The sequence below is a fragment of the Pezoporus flaviventris genome, unplaced genomic scaffold, assembly GCF_033815535.1.
Source record: "Pezoporus flaviventris isolate CSIRO_AGI_PZ_B2104156 unplaced genomic scaffold, CSIRO_AGI_Pfla_v1 ptg000013l, whole genome shotgun sequence".
Classification (NCBI taxonomy): domain Eukaryota; kingdom Metazoa; phylum Chordata; class Aves; order Psittaciformes; family Psittacidae; genus Pezoporus; species Pezoporus flaviventris.
The window spans coordinates 20,387,120-20,410,041 of NW_026892561.1; the positions used below are offsets into that span (position 1 = coordinate 20,387,120).

Below are 22,922 nucleotides of genomic sequence, written 5' to 3' on the forward strand. Positions count from 1 at the left end.
CACAGCTCTGGCAGCAGCCTTTGGCCTGCGGGACAGTTCGCTATTACACAGGATACGTGAAGTAGTGAATCCACCCTGAACTGTCGCAGCCCCAGAGCAAAGAACTGGTGGCAAAGAGGGACAATGGACCCTGAAAGGCTTCCTCCTGCTCCTGCCAGATGCCATTTTCAGAGTCACTTTACAGAGCAGACCTGCATTTCTGAAACACAGAGGTAAGGAAAACAAATCTCTTTTAAGTGAAAGCTTTGCTGATAGAGTGTGTAGTGTGGTAACCTCAGCACTCTGCGAGAGAGAGGTAGTTACTGTCCTGTGAATCTTCTGCTGCTGGATGTGACTCCATTTCCAGAGTGATTGCTCAAAAAGAAAAACAAAAAGGAAACAAATGCTGTGCTCTTCATTAAAAGTTATCCCAGTTAAATCTTTCTGTTGAAGACATACTTGACTATTCCCTCTACGAGGCTTTTATATTTTAGAAATTGATTGTCAGTTTACTTTGTTACGAAAACAAATTTGATTAGCAAATTGCTATGCAAAGCCACCTAACATTGTTAATTCTTGTTATAATGCTCCTCCATTGCTCTGCAAGGAAGTGCTCAACCATCAGCGCCCTGTCTGGGGGTTATTGTTCAGCTGAACAGGGCTCTTTATCACAGCTCATCTGCTACAGCGTCACTGTGTGACAGCGTAGGACAGCATTTCATGCTCTGAGCAGTTCAAATGGAAACGTTAAAAAGAGCTACTGGTGTCATATTCACAGTGTTGTACAGGGAAGAGGGGGGTGACACTGGGGAAAGGGGGGGACGAGGGCAGCTTTGGAGACAACTGGGGCTTAGCTCATGGGAGCTTCATCTAGTGTTTAAGATACCAGAGACTTAGGGGAAAACTGCATCAGTTCCCTTCACTTCTCAGACAAAAGCAGTACTTTGAATAGCTTGCTTTCATTCCTGTGAGCTAACCTCCGATACAGGCTTCTCTTGTCCTTCACTAACCCTCCCTGTAGGCCTGGGGCACAAGGTGAGGAATACATTACTACACGAACATACGGCTGCATATTATTCTCTTTCTAACTCAGCTTTTAAACGAGCTTATTCAGAAAAGTCCCCGTTTTACCACCAAGAAGGATTACTCTTGCACCCCTTGGTGAGAGTAATCCTATCTCTTAACTGTTAGCAATTTTACATACACGAACACAAAGAAACATGCATTATTTGAATGACAACACTCCCCTTTTGCTTCTTGCCCTGTTACAGTGTGGCCCTGGAAGCTGTTGCATGTCAGCTTTCTGTCCAGGCAAGTGCTTCAGGGGAGACAAAAGGAGTTAGTCTCAAGCAAAGGGTATGACAAAATTCTACTCTCCATCCAGAATTCACCTGCCCTCCACATGGGCTGCTCCCCACAAGAGCATAACCCTGGTTTAGGAAACCTTCTAACACATGAGAAAAGTACCTGTGCACCACCTACAACATCATTCCCTGCATCTCCATCAGAGATCCGGTTTGCCCTCAGCCTGTGCAAACAAACATCTCCGTGTTTTTAGAGAGCACTTAAGACTAATTCATCTTGACTCTGGCATGGGTGCAGCTGATTGAAAGCACCCTGTGGACAAGGACACAGCCGCAGGGGTGACGAGGCTTCACACCTCTTGCCAAAATCAAAGCTGTCACAGGGAGAATTGCACTGCCGGCCCCCGTGACAAAATGGCACCTTCCTCCTCCCCACCAGCCCTCACCTCTTTAAGCCAAGAACTATGTTCAGTTACCAATTTACATGCAGTGAAGTATTAAATAAAAGCTTCACAGTAATCCACAGAGTTTCCTTAGACATGTAAACTCTAAGAACAGAACGTCACGGGAGCACAACCTCCCACATCAAACCAATGCCCTAGACACATAAATGAATGAACAGACCCCAGACAAGCTTCTCGGTCTCAAGAAACAGCTTTTAAACTTGACCAAATGGGCAACCAGCAAAGTAACATCGTCAGGTTAAAACTAATTTCCAAGAAATTTCTCAGCCATAGTCTTGCGATTCCTCTCCCCGCCCCAGACTGAGTAATGTTAACTGTATTCTTCTCCTTTTATGCTGCTACTTTTTCCATTCTACAACCGGCAGCAGAGCTAATCAATCTAGCTTCATTTTTCATTTCTAGTTAGTTTCACAGTTTCAGAGCCAATAGTATTAGGTCTGACTGCAAAGATAAGAGGAGTTTTTAAATAAATAAGCTTCACTACAACATAAAAATAATGAAGACGACCATAGATCTGAGGGGGAGAGGGGGTTAAGTACATTGACAAAAACTAAGTAAAGCTGGAGGCTTAAAATAGCTGACAGTCTGCAAAAAACGAATGCACTGTTTTTTTTTAAGTACTGCCTTAGATAACTGCAGTAAAATAATAAACTGGAATATGTCAGATTAAATAAGGAACTTACACAGCAGTATTTAAGAGATACCTGAATATGTTTCAAAAGCTTAACTGATATGAACTAGGAAGCCCATTAAAGCTGCCCATTTTTACATGATAATACTAAAACAAAGTAACAAAAAGAAATACAGCTTGGTGTAGTCTAATGGAAACAGGAACCTGGAGGCTGCACTCACTCCTGGGGAGCAGCTGGATTTCTCCATAGACTGTGGCACACAGGATGCTATTTCATGGATTAAACATTGATAAATGAAAAAAACCCAAAAGTAACTGGAAATGCACTGGTAGGATAACACTCTCTATCCCTTGTTATGTATTATGCAGTGTAGCAGGAGGTGGAGCAATATTTTATACACCAGAGGAGTAACAGAAAAGTCCAAAATAAGGGAGGGTGGGAGGCCTTGTTCCAACACTGTTTGGCTATACTCATGGTGAAAAAATGTCTTAGAATTGCTAACCTGAATCCCCCTTGTATAAATTTCTGCCTACTGCTGCCCCTTCTTCTACCACGTGCCTTTGAGGAGAGTTTGGCTCCATCTTCTCTGCACCCTCCTCGTGGCTGCTGAGTTTAAATAGAAGAAATTATGTAGGTAAAGGAGATGATAGCACTGAAACAAAAGCAAATTTCAGTCTTTGACAGCTTAAACACAGGCTAGAAAACCTAACATTCAGAAAATGGCACTTTGAAATCTGTCTGGTACTACCCATTTCCAGTCCTCACTTGCCACCCCTGAGTTCATTCCAATGGAGTTTCTGAAATCTGCACAGTAAATTTGCCTCCACAAGGGACTGACTCATTTTCCTTCGTTACCATTCACAGTTCCAGCATGGAAAACACTGGTGCTACTCAGCTTTATGATTTCAGGACAGTGTATGCGTCTTTGCATGTTTGTCTCTCAAGGCAGAAGGGTTTCCTGCATGCTCCTGAACATACGCAGGTTCTAAAACCAGCATTTCCCTGCCCACAGCATCTACAACATGCTAGACACACCTGCATGCTTCTTCCCAATAACGCTTTGATGCTGTTTCACCTATTCTGCCCACGCCTCCTGTTGGTTTCCAGTGCCAATAGCCCCAGCCACTGCTGGAGACAGACAAGTCCTCTTCCTATTTCTGGTGTCTCCCCACTCCTTGCTAAGCCAACCTCCTTTTCTCACTATTTCTGTTTGCACTTTGCAGATTTCTTCCCTCCTACAATAAATGCTTCAGGCTAGAAAGAACCAGATGGTGTGTCCCTGGCTATCTAAAGAAAGTCTGGCTAACCTGTGTGGTTGAAGTGCTGCTGTTTTCCATTCTTTTGAAGACTGAATCCTTTACAGGGCTCAGCAGTATAGAGGAAAAGGGCCTCTCTCCATGTACAGACTTCAATGAGTCTGTGGCTGTAGTGAGATTTGCCACCACTTCTAAGGTGGGGAAATAAAACCAGCTGTGTAAGAGGTGTGATGTGAATCACACACTACATTATGTAAGCAGGTCACCATCACCAGATTAGAAGTAACAGCTTTTTTTTTTTTTTTTTTAGCAAAATCAAGTATTTTGTTAGTTATTCTGCTGCTGCAATAGAACCAGTAATATAACTGGCTTCCTAGCCAGAATTACCCCAGACCACACATGCAGCTTTTTTCCAGCAGACATGGTAACTTCCCTCTAGCTAACAAGAAAACCTGAGCCCCTTCCCTCAGTGACAGGTCTCCAGCTGTCTGCCCCCAGGGCTAAAAGGTCTTGGCTCTAGTTGGGGCACAATTCCCACACTGCTCTGCTTCCCTGCCTGTGCCATGTTTTGCAGGTATACACCCTCTTATTGCCAGGGAGAGAGTTTCAGCTTGGCAAGCTCCACTGATGCTGTGTGCAGCAATAGGGGATAAGCAAGGGGAGCTTGTGCAGGGCTGTGCTGGTACAACACAGCCCCATGGCTCAGCAGAAATACCGTGCAAGTAGCTTACAGTGAAATGTGTCCTATTGCCCTCCCAACACTTATCACCAGCTCATTAGAAAGCTAATACCCTACAAGCTTGACCAGCGCAGCTCAGACCAATTTTGGGGAACACTTCACCATCCTACTCATCTCCACAGTTGCCAGGTTTTACCTGGAGCAGCTTTGGCATGGGGCACTTAGCAGCCCCTGATGTAACACATACAACTCCCAGCCTCGCTGCATCATCTGCGCAACTCCCCCTCCACCCCATCGATGGTATCCACATACCTGGTGTGGTTCTCGATGCAAAGCTGGAATGAGAACACAGGGTTCAAATGCTACCACTTTTCCTTGCCCAGATTTCTGAAATGGCCCATCTCACCCTGCAAAAACAAGGATCTGAATACATGTTAACAGCCAAAACCCCCAGGCCTGCTCCACCACCCTGCCAAAAGCAGGCTTAACTCCTCGTTCACAAAAGCCTTTGAAAAGTTCAACTTTCTGGTTCTGAAGGTGCACAATTCCCCTCCTAAGATTCCCGCACAGGGTCCTGACATAGCCTCGATGCTGACTGTGTTCCTGATGCTGAAGGCAGCAGTCTGTTGTCCGCTCCTGAAGCACTCATGCAGTGGGAAGCCACAAAGAAAATCTCTGAGGAAAATTCCAGCTGTACCTTTAACCTCGAAGCCCCTTGCAAGCAGGCACCTGTGCTCAGTGACTCCATCCACAGTGCGACAGAGACCGGACCTCTGCAAAGACCCTATCTCATTCCTCCCAACGTCTATGACAGCATGAAAACCATGTTACAAACATCACCTCCTACAGCCACAGGTTTTAAACCTTCTGTGATCTGCAGAGTCCTATAATGTGCTACTTGTGGGTGTAAGAGAAATAGTTCTTAGATAACATGCTGATGCCGGATGAGAATTTAACTAAACAGAACAAAAGTAGCTCACTCTCCAGTTAAGATTTTCTTCAACATTTCCATGAAAAGGATTAAAGCTTTAAAACAAAAAGCATTTTTGGTCTGTATCATAAAGCCATCAGAACGATTATATGGAAAGACAGCCAGCAGCCTGCATTCATAACTCACTCACCCAAAGCCTCCAGCTAAAGTATCACCAACCCACTAAACACTCAGGAGTCACTGGATGCACCATACTGACACTGATGGTACTACATAATCAACTTGGGAAATTTTTGGTGGGGAAAAAAAAAAGTTATGGAAAGTTATTTGAATAAAAAAATGACAGAAATTCCACATAAAGACCACTGCCTCAACCAAATAACCCTTTTCTGCTCAATCAGCAGCCAGCACTTGGTCTAAGGTACCTCTCTTCTCCTTATCCTGCTTTCCCTTTTTCTTTTACTCAGTTTATCAGAGCAACTGCTATTTGACACAGCAGCTGGATGGGATCTGCTGCTGGAATCAGACCAACTTCTTCTGATAGCTGCCCTGAGAAGCACCTTTGCACTGAGGTTGCTTACAGGATGCCTCAATCAAAAGGAATTTGATGTGACAGATGATGTTTTTATGCACTGGCACAGCACATGGCACAGAAGGGGTCTTGTACTCAACCTACAGTACCTGGTGACTACAATTACAAATATATTAGCTTACAGTCTTTTTACATTTGCTAGATTTAGTAGCTAAAATTTGTACTGGGAGTGGGTCGCAGTGATATACCATGAGCTGCAAGTATACACTAATCCTACTGGGGAGTATTAAATGAACGTATTTGATCAATAAAAGTAGGTGGATCATCACTCTGCTCATTATGAGGGACTTGCAGGAGACTTAAGAGGTGAATTTGTTCTTAGTGTTTGTTAATTCCTTGGAAAGGCACTTACGCCCTGGCACAGAAGAATCAGCAAGATTTTATATTGAACCCATTTTTTCATCCCATTGGTGACAGCAGAACGTGCACCTCCACAGAAGTCACTAAAAAAAAACCCCAACCACTTCTAGATATCAGTAAATAGCAGTGTCTGGTTTTCTAGAACTATAAATTAGACACTAAATACATCAGTGGCTGTTTGTGTGGCTTCCTCTCTCTAGCTTCAGTTTGCCAGAGTACAGTCTGATTTGCTTTCTTCTCCCTTTTTATTTCTAGGCTTGCCAGAACATAATTATTTTCCTACAAAACCATTCAGTACTTTGGAAAACTCTGCAATCTCCCAAGTCTTAAGAAGGCCCTGAACCCTGCCTCATGGGTTCAGAGCTTTAGTTGCTCTGACAGCACAGATGAGCCAAGGCCCAGGAGCACCTGGTCTGGTGCCCACTATACTCCATCTTAACAAACACCTCTCAGCTCCAACCCTTATCAGATACTACAGCAAGAAACAGTGAGCTAAAGGGGACACAGGCAGAAGCAGTGGTAGCACTGAAACAGCCTGTCCCATCTTTTCTATGCATGTTTACAAAAATCCATCCAAAGCCTGCATTTACAAGGAAGGGTCAGGCAGAAGACCACAGAAAATCACTTTAGATCCATGTTAGAGCACATACAGCAAACCCACACCTAAATTCCTGCCATACTTTCCCTTACAGGGTATTTCCTTGAGGCATTCTAGCAGGCAAGTCCCTGTGCTTCCTTAAAGGATCCCAGTTCAAGAGGCAGGGCAGAAACCCCAGGTTTTGTGACCAGGCACAGGAGGATGGCAGAGACTCCAGAGTGATTCTGATGAAAAGCCCAGCAGTAGAAACACCACCGAGTTGTGCTTTTAATGCACTCACTCAAACTACCACCTGAGCAGCTCCCTACAGGGATGTTCGAGAAGGGAGCATGGAGATGCCCGAAGCTGAACATGGCACAACCCCATCCAGATCTGTGATCGAAAGACACAAGAAGCAAATGAGACTACACGGCATCGCTTTCTTAGCTTTAACCATGCTTTAACCACTCGCCTCATTTCAATCAGATGCCCCGCCATACTGCTCTTGTAGCAATTCCTCAAATACCAAGTAATACTGGATGACAAAAAAAGCCCCAAAACATTGTTTTAAAATGGTAACCCACACTGCCTTCCCACCATCAAACTTAACCTAGTAGGTCTGAAATCCTTCCAAGGATGCAAATCTCTAGGATTCAGCAGCACGAGTTCTTAAGTCTTATTCGTATCTGCGCTTTTGTCAGCAAAGTTCTTTCAGAGCTCCTGTCTAAAAAGTCTCCTCCTATTTCTGAGACACATCACTTCACAAGCTGTAATACTTTGGTTTACAATTGGATTAAAATATAAATTAAATAAGAATAATGCTAAATGAGTTTATATTGAAATACTTTATATATGTATACATATATATGTATATACAGATATGTGTGTGTGCACTCCCTAATGACAGCTAGAGGAAGCAGAAGTCGTTTTCCAAAGGCTTCTACTCTTCCAACTAGCATGGTCAACCTAAGCATTGCAACAATTCCCTGTGCATAAAAGCTCATGAAGCATTGGAAGGTGGTGCTGGTGAACAGCTCAATCACACAGACGTTCAGGAACAGAAAGACAATAAATTATAAGAAGCAGTAGTAACTTGTTCACAGTTGGGATAAGGATAATGTTACAGGAAACCTGAATTTTCTACAGTACCAGGAATAGAAAGTCAAAGGGCACTGAAGATTACAGCTGGATATATTGTAGTTAATCCTAAAAGCAAAGATTGGATCTGACACAAAGAAATGGTCGAAACCACATGAAATTTCTCCCAGCAGACTAAACTCTGGTACCATCAGATTCAGTGGGAAGATTTCTGGTACCTCCACCGGGACCAGAATTCAACCCAGAGATGCTTCAATCACTGCCTCTATCTCAGTGACATTTTCACACAGAGGAAGATTCCTTGAAGCCAATGCAATCCTACATCCAAAAGAAAACGTTCCCAGTCTCTTCTTGATTCTACTTCTCTTCTAGTTATCTCCCAAACATCACATTCAGTCTCTCCTAGTCTCAGCCTCTGTGTTTACCTATGTTTCACAAAAGAAAGTCTTTCAGCAATAATATCAAGGCAGAGAGAAATTATTTAGAGATGGTAGGACTCTTCAGATAATTTTATAACCCATTCGAGTGGGCTCCAGATTAAGAACAACCTAAATTTCTAGTAAGACTAACTGCAGCAAAACTTTGGTCTGCTGCATTTTATTGAAAAACAAAACGAACAACAGAACCACCAACAAAACCCAACAAATCTACTCCAAATCTATTCCAAAATGTTCTGGTAGACATTAGTTTCAAGCAGCAGCTAGTAGCATTTGCATAGGTCTAGCTTTTATTTGGTTACAAATATATATATTTATATATAAATGCATATACATACATATGTATGTATTATATTAAAATATGCTTTGAATGATAACAATTGACATAAAGATAACTGGCTCCTCTTTAGGACCTTTCACTGAAGACGTCAAAGCTCTGTGCATGGATCTCACCCTGTGATACACATAATGCTCATCTCTGAGATGAGGCTATGCTGGCAGTCAGTGGCAGCTCCATTGGAAGACTCCAAACTTTCTGACTGTAGTCCTGGCTATGGGCTCAGCTCCCAGGGGAAACTCAGAGCCCACACCTTGACAAAAATTAGAAGTCTCCTGAATTACAGCTCCTTGAATTCTCCCATCCCAAAATATTTCCGGTAGAGCAAGAACAGCATTTGGTGTTACTCATCTGCAGAAACACCTGGATGCTGGTAAGGCAAGCATGTTATGCATCAAAGAGTAGAATTTTTATAAAGTTGAAATAACAAGTTTAAGGGGTGCCAATTTTTGTTGGTTTTAAAGACGCATGACTGTCTACCTCACATGCTACCTTCCACCCAAATAAACTGCACCTTTTCAGGTGTCTTTTTATTTATGCATTTGGCTCTGAAGGAGAGATGAAGTCAACAACAAATAAAAGCTACAACTCTGCTCTTGGAAATGCATTATTAGGGTTGCATCACCTGAAGACAGCAAAAGGATTCTGCTGGAAGACCAGACTGCTTAGAATCATCTACTGAAATGGGCATCAAACTTTTAAGTGACAGTACTATTGCATAAAGGTGTGGGAAGTGTGTTTCCCTGAAACAGTCACCTAGCTGTCACAGAACAAGAGCAGGACAGGCAGGGAGATCTGCTCTTGATCTCAGAGGGCTCTGTACCCTCCCCACCAAGCCTGCTCCGCTATGCTTCACAGCAAGATCACAGCTTGTTCCAAATGCAATTTCAGCTCTGAAGAGCTGTCAGATAGGAACAGAGGCAGCTGCTACTGACCTCAGCTGGAATTAAAACAGCAGCAGAGATACAAAACACTTTCTATTCTTCCTGCCCTTCAGCCACCCAAACTTCTGGAAGTTAAATCACAGCTTGAAAATATTGTAGGAAAGATGTGGGTAAGTCAAAGGACTGAACCTGATGGCCAGACAATGCTGGGAGGACAAGTGACGGCCTGCCCTTCTACATTGGCTGCTCTGACCAGGCTGATATCCTGGGATCTTATTAAGCGGCTTTAAGTGTGTTCTCAGCCTCCTGTTATAAATTCACATTTCATAAAGCCTCCTCGCTCATCCCTCTCTAACTAGCTGCTGGAAATAAGAAGCATAGTTTGCTTTCACACACTCCCACTGTAAGACAGCAAAAAGACCTTCTGCTTTTTCCCTTTCCCAGCTTCACATCAGTCATCCTCCTGAGAGGATGAGATTTAGCTTTTCCCCAAAGCAGCAGCACAGTATTAACACAATTCTTGCTATTTTCACAGCTATTCACAGGGAGCCTGGCAGCAGCAGGGAATGGCCACGGCAACCGTCACATCACTATGCTGTGACTTGGCACCAGGGCTTTCTGCAGGCTTAAGGAGATAACCACAATGATTCACATTTGAAAGGTTTCTCTGACACAGCAAAGAACTAAGAAATGTGTTCTCCTCCAAGAAACAAAACTGCAGAAATAGAGTGTGTTCCCCCTGTTGCCTGAGGCAAGCAAACAAATGGGTTAGTAAGCCCTAACTCTGAAGCGGACAGAAATGTTACACACAGAGGTATTAAAATATGACAGAGTTCTCTTCACATCCTCCTTAAATCACAGTTGAAATCACAGTTTTAGCAGAGGGGAAAAAGCTGCAGCTAGACGTGGAAATGCAAAGCTGTGCCTCAACCCATCACAGAAGCATTTACACTTGGAAAGTTGGCATGTGATTCTCTACAGCTTTGATGCAACTGTAAAGAGCTACAAAAGTGTGCCAGTGGAGAGGCAACAGAAGACGGTTATCATTTTGTTATGGAAAGCAGCTCCACTGCCAGAAATTTCACATGAGGTTTTCTCATACCGTATACAACCTCCACCCCCTTTTTTTCTTGAACCTTGGCCTTATCTGCACTGAGGAAGTCAGCCACTGAAAGAAAAGTTTAATAAACAATTCCTTCTGAACTGGTTCCATCTCCTAGCACGGATGGGCCTAAACTGCTTTCAGCACTGTTCAAGAAAACACTAGAAACACCATGATTCCCACACATACATACACATACACATCCATTAAAGGTACAGAAATAATATTAAAATGATTCCCACTACCATACCTTATACTGACTCTAGCTACAAGCTATAAACTTCACCTCAGTGAGGCCCAGGCAAGAATATTGGCTCTTTTGCATGCAATCAGAAATGATCATTTATACAGTGGCAACCTTTGCACCAAAAAAACCCCAAACGAAAAATCCCACCCAACCCATAAAAGAAAAAGAAATAAAAACCTTTCACAAGCTTTGTTTTCAGACTAGCCTAGTGTAATATGAAGGACCGATTCCATGGTTTTCACCAGGCCAATTGAAAGTAGTGAATCAGCAAAACAGAATGCACCACTGGCATCCTGGACTCTTGGGATGCTCTTCCGTTCACAGTATCGATACAGTAAAACAAAAACCTGCTAAAGAAACTCAAAGCTGTGCCAAATAAATAAAGGCATTCACCATTTTATGTCAGCCCTTCAGCATTATGCTTTGATGGATTGGTTGCCATCTGTTTCAGAAAAATGTTGCTTGTGTAGCAATTACTGCACCTTCACCCTTCTCTTCACAGCAAGCTTAGCAGGGAAACTTTTCCATTATATTTATATATAATATATGTATATAAATAATTTTATGTTTTTATAGTTTGGTAGTATTCTTTTAAAACTTCTATTTTAAAACACTTAAATCTTTTAAGCAACTAAAAGTAACTTTTGATGCTTTCTAGTGTGAACAGGATAGGATTTCAAAGTTTTTAACTTTTTTCTTTTTGATTTTTGGTAATTTCAAAAGCTATGACTAAAGCAGCATACTCGGCACGTCTCCGCTCCTCCCCACACCTCGATTGCAATGAAACCTACCTTAGCCACCCTCTTATCTCCTCTTCTGTGACTGCTCTCTGGCAACCTTACTGTTTCGGTACAATCCTGTTTGACCTTCGACAGGAAACCCAGTGGGGCTGGTCCCTCAGGTGGCCGCTTAGAAAACCATTCACTGTGTGACGATGCACATGACAAGAGAGGAGGAAGAAGGGACAGAAGAAAAATGGAGATGAAATACAATTTTTCCTCTTTGAAATGGGCAAGGAAATTGTACTTTCCAGATGCTCAGCTAAGAACACCTGCAAAGGTTCCTCTCTTAGCAGCACATCCCTGTTACACATGATCCTGGCACTAAGCCTTTCTCTTCCCCCCACACAAGTCCATTACAACCACATCTGATTTTGGAGAGACATGGGAGGAACAGTAAGAGCCGTCACTTATAAAAGAGAAAAATATATGAAGTGAGGCAAGAATACATTACCCTTCTCCAAATTCATCCCTCTAAAGGGGCAGGAAAATGATCCTGTGTTCCAATTTTCAGATGGGGAAAGCAAGGGCTGGAGATGTTTCCATGTGCCCAAAGTTGTGCAGTCAGCCTGCAGGCAAGCTTTATTTTCACTTGGTAAGTCTCCTCCTGCCTGCCAAGCCCATGCTCTAACTGCTTGCCAGGCTTGCTTTGCCCAAGCAAGATGAAGTGTATTTCTTTTTCAATGTCTCTGTTCCTCCCATCAACTTAAGGATCAGAACTTCATCCTTCCTTATTGTACACATTATACACCCTCAAAAGAGCTCCTTAAACCAAACATCCTCTCCCAAACCCCATCTGCGCAACTTGTTGCTCATTTCCCCCCTGCATCATGAACAACTCAGCATCAGAACCAGAGAAAACTCTTAGAGTATTGCATATTTTTTAAAAGACTTCTTCAAAAGATGTCAAGATATTTGCACTTATTTACCTGTCCCATGCTTTTCCATTTATGAAACACGTAAGCACGTGCAAACACCTACAATACACAACGCAGGCATGTCTCTCCGGCCTAAACTTGCTCTAAACATCAGAACTGCTTAGAATACAAAAGTTTAAGTCCATGCAAGAGGACAGAGTTGTGATTGCTCTAGGAACCATTCACTTTAAAGTTTCCTGAACTGTTACAAGGAAATAGTTTTTTTTTTTTCTTTTTGCACTTCATTGATAAAAAAGTTATCAAACTGGTTTGTAGAAACACATTTAAAAGCAACCACCCAGGATTGCTTGGCTGGGACAATAGTATTTCAGTATACCATATTGCTGTTATAAAAGATCAAGTGCGTATTGAGGGAGGAGTAGGGGTGAAGGACGACTTTGGTAGCCAGCCTCTAACTCCGCAATTCAGCCAGTCCTGAAAAACTCTTCCTAACGCTCGGCAACACCTGAAGCAGGCACCAGTCAGGACGTCAGAGTGCTCTGAACTCTCCAGATCAGCAACAGCAAAGGACAACCTCCTCAGAAAGACCCCTCCAACCCTTCTCCCAATGCATCAGAGTCTAATGCAAACCTCAGAGCTGCTAAATTTCACTTTCAGTAGCCGAAGCGCTTAAAATTTTGCTGACCTCTAGAATACTGCTTTATAGTCATGCCCACTTTTAACAAGGGGCTTTGAGGCCACACGCCTGGAAGGGGCAAGCCAAGAGCCCTAAAATAATAGTTTAAGTAAAAATGTAAAGAGACACACCAAAAATAAGACAGGGAAAATGCACTCGGGCAAGGCAGGTTCCACCAGGACAGTCTTTTTGTTTTCTTTAACATGGCAGCTACCTGGGGAAGGGAGAAAGGCAATGGCATCTTACCCCTGATCCCCCCTTGAGCTGGACCAGCAGATATGGCAAAGAACAGCCCTGCACACTAGGCCCACTGGGTCTGCATGGCTGATGCCAGCATTGCCAGCGGGCCCCAGCTGCTAGGCCAAAATGCTGTTGAGAAATACAAATGACTGCTCGTCTCAGATCACTATGGAACATTAAAAAAATGTAAAATCCTGTCGATCCCTGAATAAGAAGTTGATTGACACAGTTGTTCTGTTTTTCTCCAAGAGGAGGAGGAATAAGGGAGAAAAACTTTCAACACTCTACGTGTGTGTGTGGGGGTGTGTGAGAGAAAGAGAAAGAGAGAGAGAGAGAGAGAGAAAGATTTTTCTATTTTGGCAACATCTTGGGAGCTTCCTTCTGTCCAGTGGTGGCATTGCACTAATTACAGTACCAGCCTGCCGGGTACTTTAGAGCCAGAAATGGGAAGACAGTCCTTTCTCCCCAGACTCTGCAGCTGTGTTTCAATCTGGCCCAGTGGTGGACACAGATCCCTGTGCCGTCTCCACAACAGCGACAGCCTCCTCCTGTGGAGGAGATTCTTCTTCCGCCTGCCCCCGAGACGTGACCGTGGTCTCAGGGGAGATGCTGTGAGGCCCCTCCAGAGGCATACAGCCAGGGTGGTTCTTGCGAAAGTGCTGGTTGAGGATGGCCTGGAAAGGGAAGCTTTTGCCACAGACATGGCAATGAAAGGGCTTGTTGCCTGTGTGCTTGCGGATGTGATACTCCAGCTGATCCTTGCGGGTGTACTTCTTCCCACACATGCGGCAGACAAAAGGTGTGATGCCCATGTGGAGACGCATGTGCCGATCCAGGCTGCCTTTCTGGTTGAAGGATTTGGCGCAGTAAATACAAGTGAGCCGTGGGTTGTACCGGAACCAGCGCTCTGAAACCTCCTGCTCTCGGAGATATTCCACATAACCGCTCACTCCCAGCATGGCTGATTCCTCCCCCTGTGAAGGAAACAACGGAGATTTAAATAACAAGCAGCATAAAACAGACTGCAGAAAAGAAGATCAGGCCCCAGTCCAGCCAATAAGGCATTGAAGCATGTGCCAAACCTCGAAGTCAGCACCACTAATGTCTTCAACCTCAAGCACATATTTAAGTGCTTAACTGGAGCCTTGGGGCTGAAGACAAATGAGCAATCAATTAGAAACCTCTGCTATGGCGGCCCCTTCTGCCAAGTCATTCTCTAGATCCAGGGAAGAACAGCCCCTGCCAGGAGGGCGCGCAGCCACCAATAGAATTGTGGATCCAGTGTGTCAATACATGTTACATTTTTTGAACATGGGCCAGTTTGTTTAGAATACTGTATACCACATTCTGGTTTATTTACTAAGGTTAAAAAAAGAAGCTAATTGATGAGCTTGCAGTAAAACAAAGGTGGAATAAATTACAAATCATATCTTATACTCTTCAGGTGTCATTTTACACAGGTATTTATTCAGGATTCATTTTATAATGAATCACGCTTGCCTCAATGGCTGTGTAACCCATCCCAGCCCCACGGCATTACAGGGGAGGATCTGCAGCACAGACAGCTAGCACGCCTGGCCCAAGTCCCTCAGCAAGCTGGCTCCTTGTTATTTTCTGAAGCCAGAAAGACAAACAGCCAAGGGTAACCCTGAACCATGAGCTCAGGCGCTAGGGCAGCCACTTCTGGCTATCGTATTCAGAACGAGCACGAACAGTCTCCTGAATGCCTCTGTGCTGGAGAATGCACTATTTGCTCTCTCAAGTCTTATGCTGATTCCCAACAATGCCAAACACAGACAAGCAACCAGTGTACCAGCAGGAGGACCTCTCCTCCGGCAACCAGGGCTGTGCACATGTGAGCAGCAGTGTAACTGTGCCAGGCACTGTTGAATCTGGCTGTACAAACACTGCTAAACCGTTCAGGACTAAAGGATATGCCAAGGCTATGGTACTTTCTTTCCACTCTACCACTGCCACTGGGCAGGGATCATGGACAGACTATTTTTAGCATTGATAATGCAATACCAGAAGAGTATAAGATGGTGATAACTTCCCTGTGTGCACGGCAGCCTATCATTTTACATTTGAGGCCATCTCACAATGGATAACTAATAGCAACTTTTCTGCACATACAGCTAAAATTGCTTTGTATGTCACATTTGCCTTGGAGGGTTACTTTGACCTGAAATTTTCTAGACGTGTTCTGAGGACGCAAAACAAGCTTAGGCAAAATAGGAACAAAATGGTATTTTTTGTTTTATGGAAGTGTATTACAAAGTTAGCAGACATGAATCATGATTTCTTTCCCCTTGCTTCACTTGGTCTTACTCAAGGGCAAAGCAGCCTGGTAACTCCTCACCTGCCTCTAGCAAAATCATTTGATTACAAACTGACACATTACTTATCTGCCAGGCATACAAAAGTCATTCTACATGGTGCTGGGTGACACACTTGCACTACAGTGGCACTGTGATACTGACTGCATGCAACAAAACATTAGACAAAATTATTAGGAATAGATTAGGAATTACCACTGTGTGCCGCTTCGCTGTACCCTGTAGCCCACTGCTCTCCTGTGTTTCTGCATATCTCTCCCTCAAAACTGTGCCTATACCTCAAGAAAGCAGAGAATTCAGAGCTACTTTATGTTGCAAATCCTGCTATGCAACATAGTCCCTTGGGGATGAGACAAAGACATCTGTACAAATCCACAGTCTTTCGACACTGCACTCTAAAGGCTTATTCGTGTAGTGCCTGGAGGACTTTATGGAATGGGTTTGGTACTAGCATGGAAAGGTTCAGCTTGCCACCCTTCAGTCTTCCACACAGACCAACTAACACCTCCTCCCTCAGCTCAGGCATTTGCTGCCAGTGTTTTAGAGCAGATCCAACTTTGCAGGAGATCAGGGTTTCTCCTCAGGATTTGGTGGCCTGCCCAGAAGGGGGGTTGATATTTATGCTCTCAGACAACAAGATAAATTCCTTGTGTTTTCCAGGTATCTGGCCAAAATCCCAAATGACAGCCAAAATCAGCTTTAAATCACATACGGACGGCATACGTTCTCAGTGCGAGCAACTAAACCCTTTGCAACAGTAAAAGGTCCTTGTTTCACACACAGTATTACTTGCAAATACAAAATATTAAGCACTTCATCACAAAACAGTCCCCTTCACCTTCAATGCCAACACTTACTTGCAGACTTCTTGATCTGCCTACCTGGGAACTGGGCTGCTTAGGCTCATCCATCCGCCCGGGAGACTCACTTTTTGATCTGTACCGTTCAGTCACAGCAACCATGCTGCCAGAAGGGCTAAATCTGTGGGGTGTGGGAAGAGTGTAAATGGAGTTTTTAATGGACATCAGGTCACTATGGTGTTTAGAACAACAGGTGAGCAATAGAGGCACCTGTATAGCATCTCTTCATCCTCACCAGCTAACACACAGGAGGTGGAACATCACAAGTATAAAGGAAAAACCAAGTCATACTGGTCTGCGGCTTCAGTCTTAACATCTGAAAAACGAAACTGAGTCATTTGGCTTCCAGTTGAGTAAGAGAGAGCTTTTCAGTTGCTATTGCAAGTAAATTGATACAGGCCCAGTGACTCAGGAACTGGACAACAGGAGAAGAAACCATTTCTCTAAGGGTACCCCTCATTCACCATCCCCACTCCTCCCCTTTCCAAGTGTGAAAGAAAAGTGATGTGATGGACTCCAGGTGGGAAACAGCGGATACTGGCTGCAGTGCAAAAAGAGATGCTCAAGGCTAGCTGATCCATGGAAAAGAGTTAAGGAACTGGGAATGGATCACTCTCCCAAGGCCCAGCTTAAGATCATTCCCAGTCATTGATTTATTAAGCAATAAGCGACAGAATATCCACTACTTCCAGGTAGCTGTTCCCCCATGGGACCAGAGGGGTTGATCTAGAAGAGAGGCAGATGTGAAGGGAAAAAAGACAAACACAACCCCCCCGAACATTACAGATCTGCCCTTTATCAGATCCATTCTTTGGTCTGAGCTAAGGGAAAGAAAACAAATGCTGGAGTGGAGAGGAAGTAGCTGGATGGAGAATCAAAACACAGTAGATTTCACCACCAAAGCTTTCTGCTCTTTCATATAAATTAAAACAGGTGGAGGGGACTTCCCACTTCAATTGCTTCAGAAGATGTAACCCCACGACCCATTGCTGCCCTGGACCACCAGGAAGAAAATGCCCTCTTGACCTACTGCTGGTGACCGGCTTGTTTCTCAGACAGAACCACCCCCAGATTTTCAGACCAGAAGGCATCATTGCAATGACACTTTGCGTAACAGATATTGTATGTGACCTTGTTAATCCTGATGCTGAGCCCTGTACCTACTGAGGCTGAACCGAACATGCTCTTTAGACAAAAATCACCTAGGTTGACACACCGAGAGGCAGAGATTCCAACCTATGCACCTCTCAGTGCTAATAACTCCCCAAGCTAGCCTGTACCTGGAGATGCTGGTCTGATCACTACCCAGCGAAAATACTACAACCCAAACCGGATACGTTTCCTAACACCAGGAAAAAAAGTCCTTCAGCACTTATGCTTAAGATGGCCACAGGAAATAGAAAGGGGAAATGTTCCAAAATGAGTTCCAACCCAGCCAACTGAAAATCTTGAATAATCTTCTCTTACAGCCAAGGTCAGTAATTAAGTTAAAAGAAAACTCACCTATCAATCTCACTGCTGGTTGGCCTGACCACTTTGGCACCTGAGGATCCTAATGCATAAGCCTCTTGGCCCATCGATCCATGGCCTGTGGTGTCGATCACCATAGCAGTGACCTCCTCAGCACTGCTCCCATCTTCTCCCGATGGCTGATGCTCTGCCCCAAGCCACTCCTCCAGGTTCTCGGTTTTAATGCGCACTCCTCCCAGCACCCGGACGTCGTCGTCACTCCGTCCCCCGCGGTCTCCCATTCCCGTCTCAACGTACCACTGTCCTGCTCTGTTAATTCGTAGTATGGGCTCTCTGCCTTCCACATCTGAACTCTGTTCAATTATCTGGGGGCTGGTGGACTCCTCAGGTGGGCTGAGCTCCCGAATGTCCAGCACGGTGCTAACCTGGCCCAGACGACTCCCCTTTGGGGTGTTGTGACGTGGGCTCAGAGAACGGTTGAGATTTGGTGTCACCCGGTGAGACTCCGGTGGTCTCTCCTGATGCTTTGTCCTGGTCTGGCTCAATTCCACTTCCACCTCTGCCACGTTGATTTTGAAATGAATTCCCTCAAGTATCTGTGTGCATTTGTCTATGATGTGCTGCATCTGCAAGAAACTGGCGGCCGTTAGATAACTGATGATGTCGGCCAGCTGCAGACATATCCTACCGGTGTAACAAAAGGAAAGGAGCTGCTCAAAAACAGAAGGGTTCTTGATGACAGAAATGGAAACGGTGCTCATTTCGTTCAAGGACATGTGGTCACGGAAGTAGGGCGAACTGGCAGCCAGTACCACCTTGTGAGCACGGAAAGCTTGCCCCTGCACATTGACCACAATGTCACACAGGCGACCCTGCATGCGTAACTGATTCAGGTGGCTCAGGACAGAGTTACTGAAGTCAGGAATCTCCAGCTGAATGTTCCCACTCTTCTCCATGGCTGTCCCAGTTGCAGGAGAACAACCCTACTGGAAAGGGCGGGGGAAATACCATTGTTAATAGAACTAGTCTATCATTTGCATTTAAAACATTTTTCACATTCTTTCATGCAGTTTGGAATATTGGAATTTTTAAAGAACTTTCTCACCATTTAATTTACAAGCGCCTTGCAGCAGTTCTCTGATCTTTATGTGCTGTACAACACCTTTCACAAGAGTTATGTTAAACCAGTCCCCTACAGATCTCCATTCCCTGTGGTGTAAGTGCTCGAAAGAGCTTGTTCTGTCAGCCGCAGTGAAAGCACATTTGCATTGCAAAAAGAACATTAAAAATGGTTCACATACTAAAAATAGGCAACTGATTGCATAATGGATTAAAATACTTAGCACCTTCTAAATACTTTGAAAAAGGAAAGTAACATTGTTATCCCTCCTTTGTAGAGTAAGAATCAGGAAGGAGACACCAGCACCTAAATCCTCCTGAGATTTTTCAAAAGCTGACCAGCACATATTTGACTTCAAGGCATCTTAAGTACATCATTAAACCCAGGATACTCATCATATGTCCCGTCTCTGCCACAGGCAGAAAAATATAACAGGACAGTGAAAAAAAAAACACCAGCACCCAGTTGTAAGCACCAACTTATCAGACCATCCACTGGGCACAAGTGACTCGCTGGCAAAAGAAGCTAGTGTTTGTGTAGACTGAGATATTGCACACAGTAAAAGACAATTTACAAACAATGGGTATTAACAAACTAGCTCTCCTACTTCCCCTTCCATAATGCATTTTTCTATAATCATCACATTTCATTTTGGCAAAGTCTGAAAAGGAGCCCTGACTATATATGGTAAAAATTCAGAATGATCCAAAATTAGATGTAAACTCGCCTAAAAAGAAAAGGAAAAAAAAAAAGGAAATAAAATTTATTAAAGACCACTCATGGCATGAACAGCTTCCAGGCTGGATGGAATCTCAAGTGTCCATTAAGCAGAGTGCTGCAGATATCAAAATAATTCCAGGCAGGCTGGGAATACCGAGGCTCATAGTGCCTGGTATGAGAAATCTCAGAATCCCAGGACTAGCAGACAGGAAAGCATGTGTGCCTTTGGAGGATGTTTTTGGTTTTTAATTTATGAATGCTGCAGGATAGTGCATGCTCACATGCCCAAGCAGACTTTGTGCAAACTTGGCAAAGTATGTTACTAAACCTGAAGCTGCAGGACAGCCTGTCAATCTTGTGAAGTCATGCAAAGAGACTACTAAATGGCCGGACGGCTCTATGTCTCTGGGGCAGGTGAGATCAGTGGTGCACAAAACTTCACAAGGTGCAGCTTAACAGTGCCATGTCTCAAGGCTTCTTCTCCCCTTTCCCAATCTTTAGAAGGAAGCAATGAAAGCCACAAAAAGTCCATGCCAAAACAACATTAAGAGCAGAACTTCAAATGTACAAAACAAGGTGAAACAGAAAATCTGATGTCTTACCAGTAACGTTACGAGGAACATGCAGAGGGGAGGAAATGGGGGTGCTATCTTGTTATCTTCCTTTTTTCTTCTGATGTAGTAAGAAGGTCTGAAATTTTTTTGCCCCCTTCCCCTTTAGAAGGAAAAAAGAAAAGGAAGAAAATATGTAACACAGAGGAACAGGGCTCTCTCAAGCACAATCGAGGACATCAAGCTTCGTCATACTTTGTTTTGCTGGAGAATACAGCAGCAGGACTAGCTAACCGTTTACACAACGTCCCACCCCAAACCACAGAGACACACTGAGTCTTATCAAATTGATCTTTCCCCACTGTCTGCTCAGTGTTGTACAGATAGTCATTAAAACGAAAAATGGAGGCGCAAATAACCTGAATAAGTAATTTTCTCTCTTAAGGGGCTGGTATCTCTGGCATTAACCCCGCGGCATTTACACAACTCAGTGTTTTCCTCAAATGAGCCGTCTCATTTACACCATTAGGAACACTCACACAGCCAAAATCACATCGAGCATGTGTAAATGTTTACAGGACTGGAGAGCCTGTAATCTCATAATCTTCTCAAACCACCAGTTTCTAAAGCAGTGAACTCCAAAGCGTTCTCTTAAGGAAAGCAGGCAAAGAAAAGGCACGTGGGCATCCCTGGCGAAGTGAAACACCCCGCTGAGGCAGTGAGCACGCAGGAAGGCTTGCCAGCGGAGGCGAGGCAAGAGGCAGAGGGAGGCAGAGGCTGACCATTCGTTTCTCAGGGGTTCAGCTCAGGACATACAGAAAGAGAAGGGAAAAAAATAATAATCAGATTTTAACTGCTGAGTGTGGCTGTGTAGGGCCCCGGTCAGAAGTCAGCTGCTCCCAGGGGAGCCTGAAAAAGTATTTGTGAGCTTCTGCTCCAAAGGCAGGGAAAAAAAATCCATCCACTGGTGATGGCAGGAGAGAAGGACCCACCTAGCTTCAGTCACCTCAGTATCAAGAAAGTGACATTTTATGATACGCTTTGTAGGCAACCTCAGTCATAGGCTGGTGAAGGGGAATATAGCTTTTTTGCTCAGGTCAGCTTTGTCAGCAGATGGTTTCTGTCCTCCCGGGTACAGGGTCAATCGTAAGCTTATGCACCTCAGCCAGCAGTGCAATGACATCTCAAGTTTTGTCTTTCCTGGTGCTGGACTGCAAGTTCATCATCTCAGCCTTTGCCTGCAGGATGAGTGGGATCTCCTGCTGAGCAGTGCTCTTCACAGAGAACGTACTGAGACACTTATCTATTTTTAATACAATTTAAAGTGTCACCAGCTGAGGCTTTGACTTTTATCAGAAAACGCCTTTCACCCTGTGAAGCAAGTGCAACTACCGAGACCAGGAGTAAAATTCCACCCATCAGGCCCTTGTGAAAAGCTGGGACAGACCAGCTGCAGCAGATGATGCTCACTCTGAATGTATTCTTTGTCAGAAAACTGTCAAGCTGGGGAGCTGCACAGAGGAGGAGGTGGAATGGAAAAGTCTCAGCTTTTGGGACTGAGATTTATCACAACTGATCAACTGGACCAATTTCAAATTACGATACGACCTTAGTAAAGATGAAAACAATATCAGTTCTATATTGAGATGAGAGATGCTGCCTTTTTCATCCTTCCCCGCCTGAGCTAAAAGAGCAAATTTAACAGTGTTCGGGTTTCCCCCTCTGAATCTCTCACAAGTGATGACTCCAGGCCTCTGCTCCCGAGGCGATTACGGTTCATTTTTAGCCCTGACAGCTGCCGGGAGGTGCCCGAACGCCCGAACCCTGGGGTGCGTGGAGAGGCACGACCGAAACCCGCCCTCCCCTCATCCCGCTGGTCGCACCTTCCCCACGTCGCTCCGCCAGTGGGGCTGACAACGCACCGCTCTCCTCCCGCGGAGGAGAGCACCGGCCGCGGGGACGGAAAGAGCCCGGGGAGGGTCGCGGGGTCTCTGGGGAGAAAAGAACCCCGCCGGCGGGAGACCGGCGACTCCAAGGGAAGGAGAGGCGGTGGCGGGGCGCGGCCGTGCTCCCCGGCCCCCTGCGCCGGCCCCCGCGGGCGTGACGGCGCCGCACGGGCAGGGCGGGCTCGGCCCTCGCCCCGCCCCACCCCGCCCCGCCCCGCCCCACCCCGCCCGGCCCTGCCCGGCCCTGCCCGGCCCGCCGGGTCCGCGCCGCGCCGGTTCCTACCTGGCGGGGGTGGGAAGGGCCCGCAGCACCGTCCCGGAAGCGAAACCCCCCGAGCGGGCCGCACCCCGGAAGAAAATTCCCGCCCGTGAGGCCGCGGCGCGCATCGCTCCCCGCCCGCCGCCGCGCCACGGCCTCGCGCCACGCCCCGCGCAGCCACGCCTCCTTACGTGAGGGGGATGGCCGC

At 45.1% G+C, this 22,922-nt stretch overlaps 1 protein-coding gene across 6 annotated transcripts; it reads right to left on the reverse strand.

Annotated features, from left to right (window-relative positions):
* Nucleotides 1-1,241: 1,241 nt before the first annotated feature.
* Nucleotides 1,242-22,903, reverse strand: ZBTB37 (zinc finger and BTB domain containing 37). Of its 6 annotated transcripts, none has more exons than XR_009743129.1 (7): nt 22,739-22,903; nt 20,561-20,672; nt 18,152-19,101; nt 16,670-16,769; nt 10,074-14,426; nt 4,627-4,721; nt 1,242-2,985 (listed from the first exon to the last, which is right to left on the reverse strand). XR_009743129.1 is itself a non-coding variant. In XM_061452066.1 (5 exons), the coding sequence occupies exons 1-5, from the start codon at nt 22,840-22,842 to the stop codon at nt 13,938-13,940; spliced, it is 1,755 nt and encodes a 584-aa protein (XP_061308050.1). In that variant the 5' UTR covers nt 22,843-22,903; the 3' UTR covers nt 6,131-13,937. The 6 variants fall into 6 exon arrangements, 1 of the variants encoding a protein (XP_061308050.1); XR_009743128.1 differs by having other exon boundaries at nt 3,687-4,721; XR_009743127.1 differs by having other exon boundaries at nt 1,242-4,721; nt 11,671-14,426.
* Between the last annotated feature and the right edge of the window lie 19 nt (nt 22,904-22,922).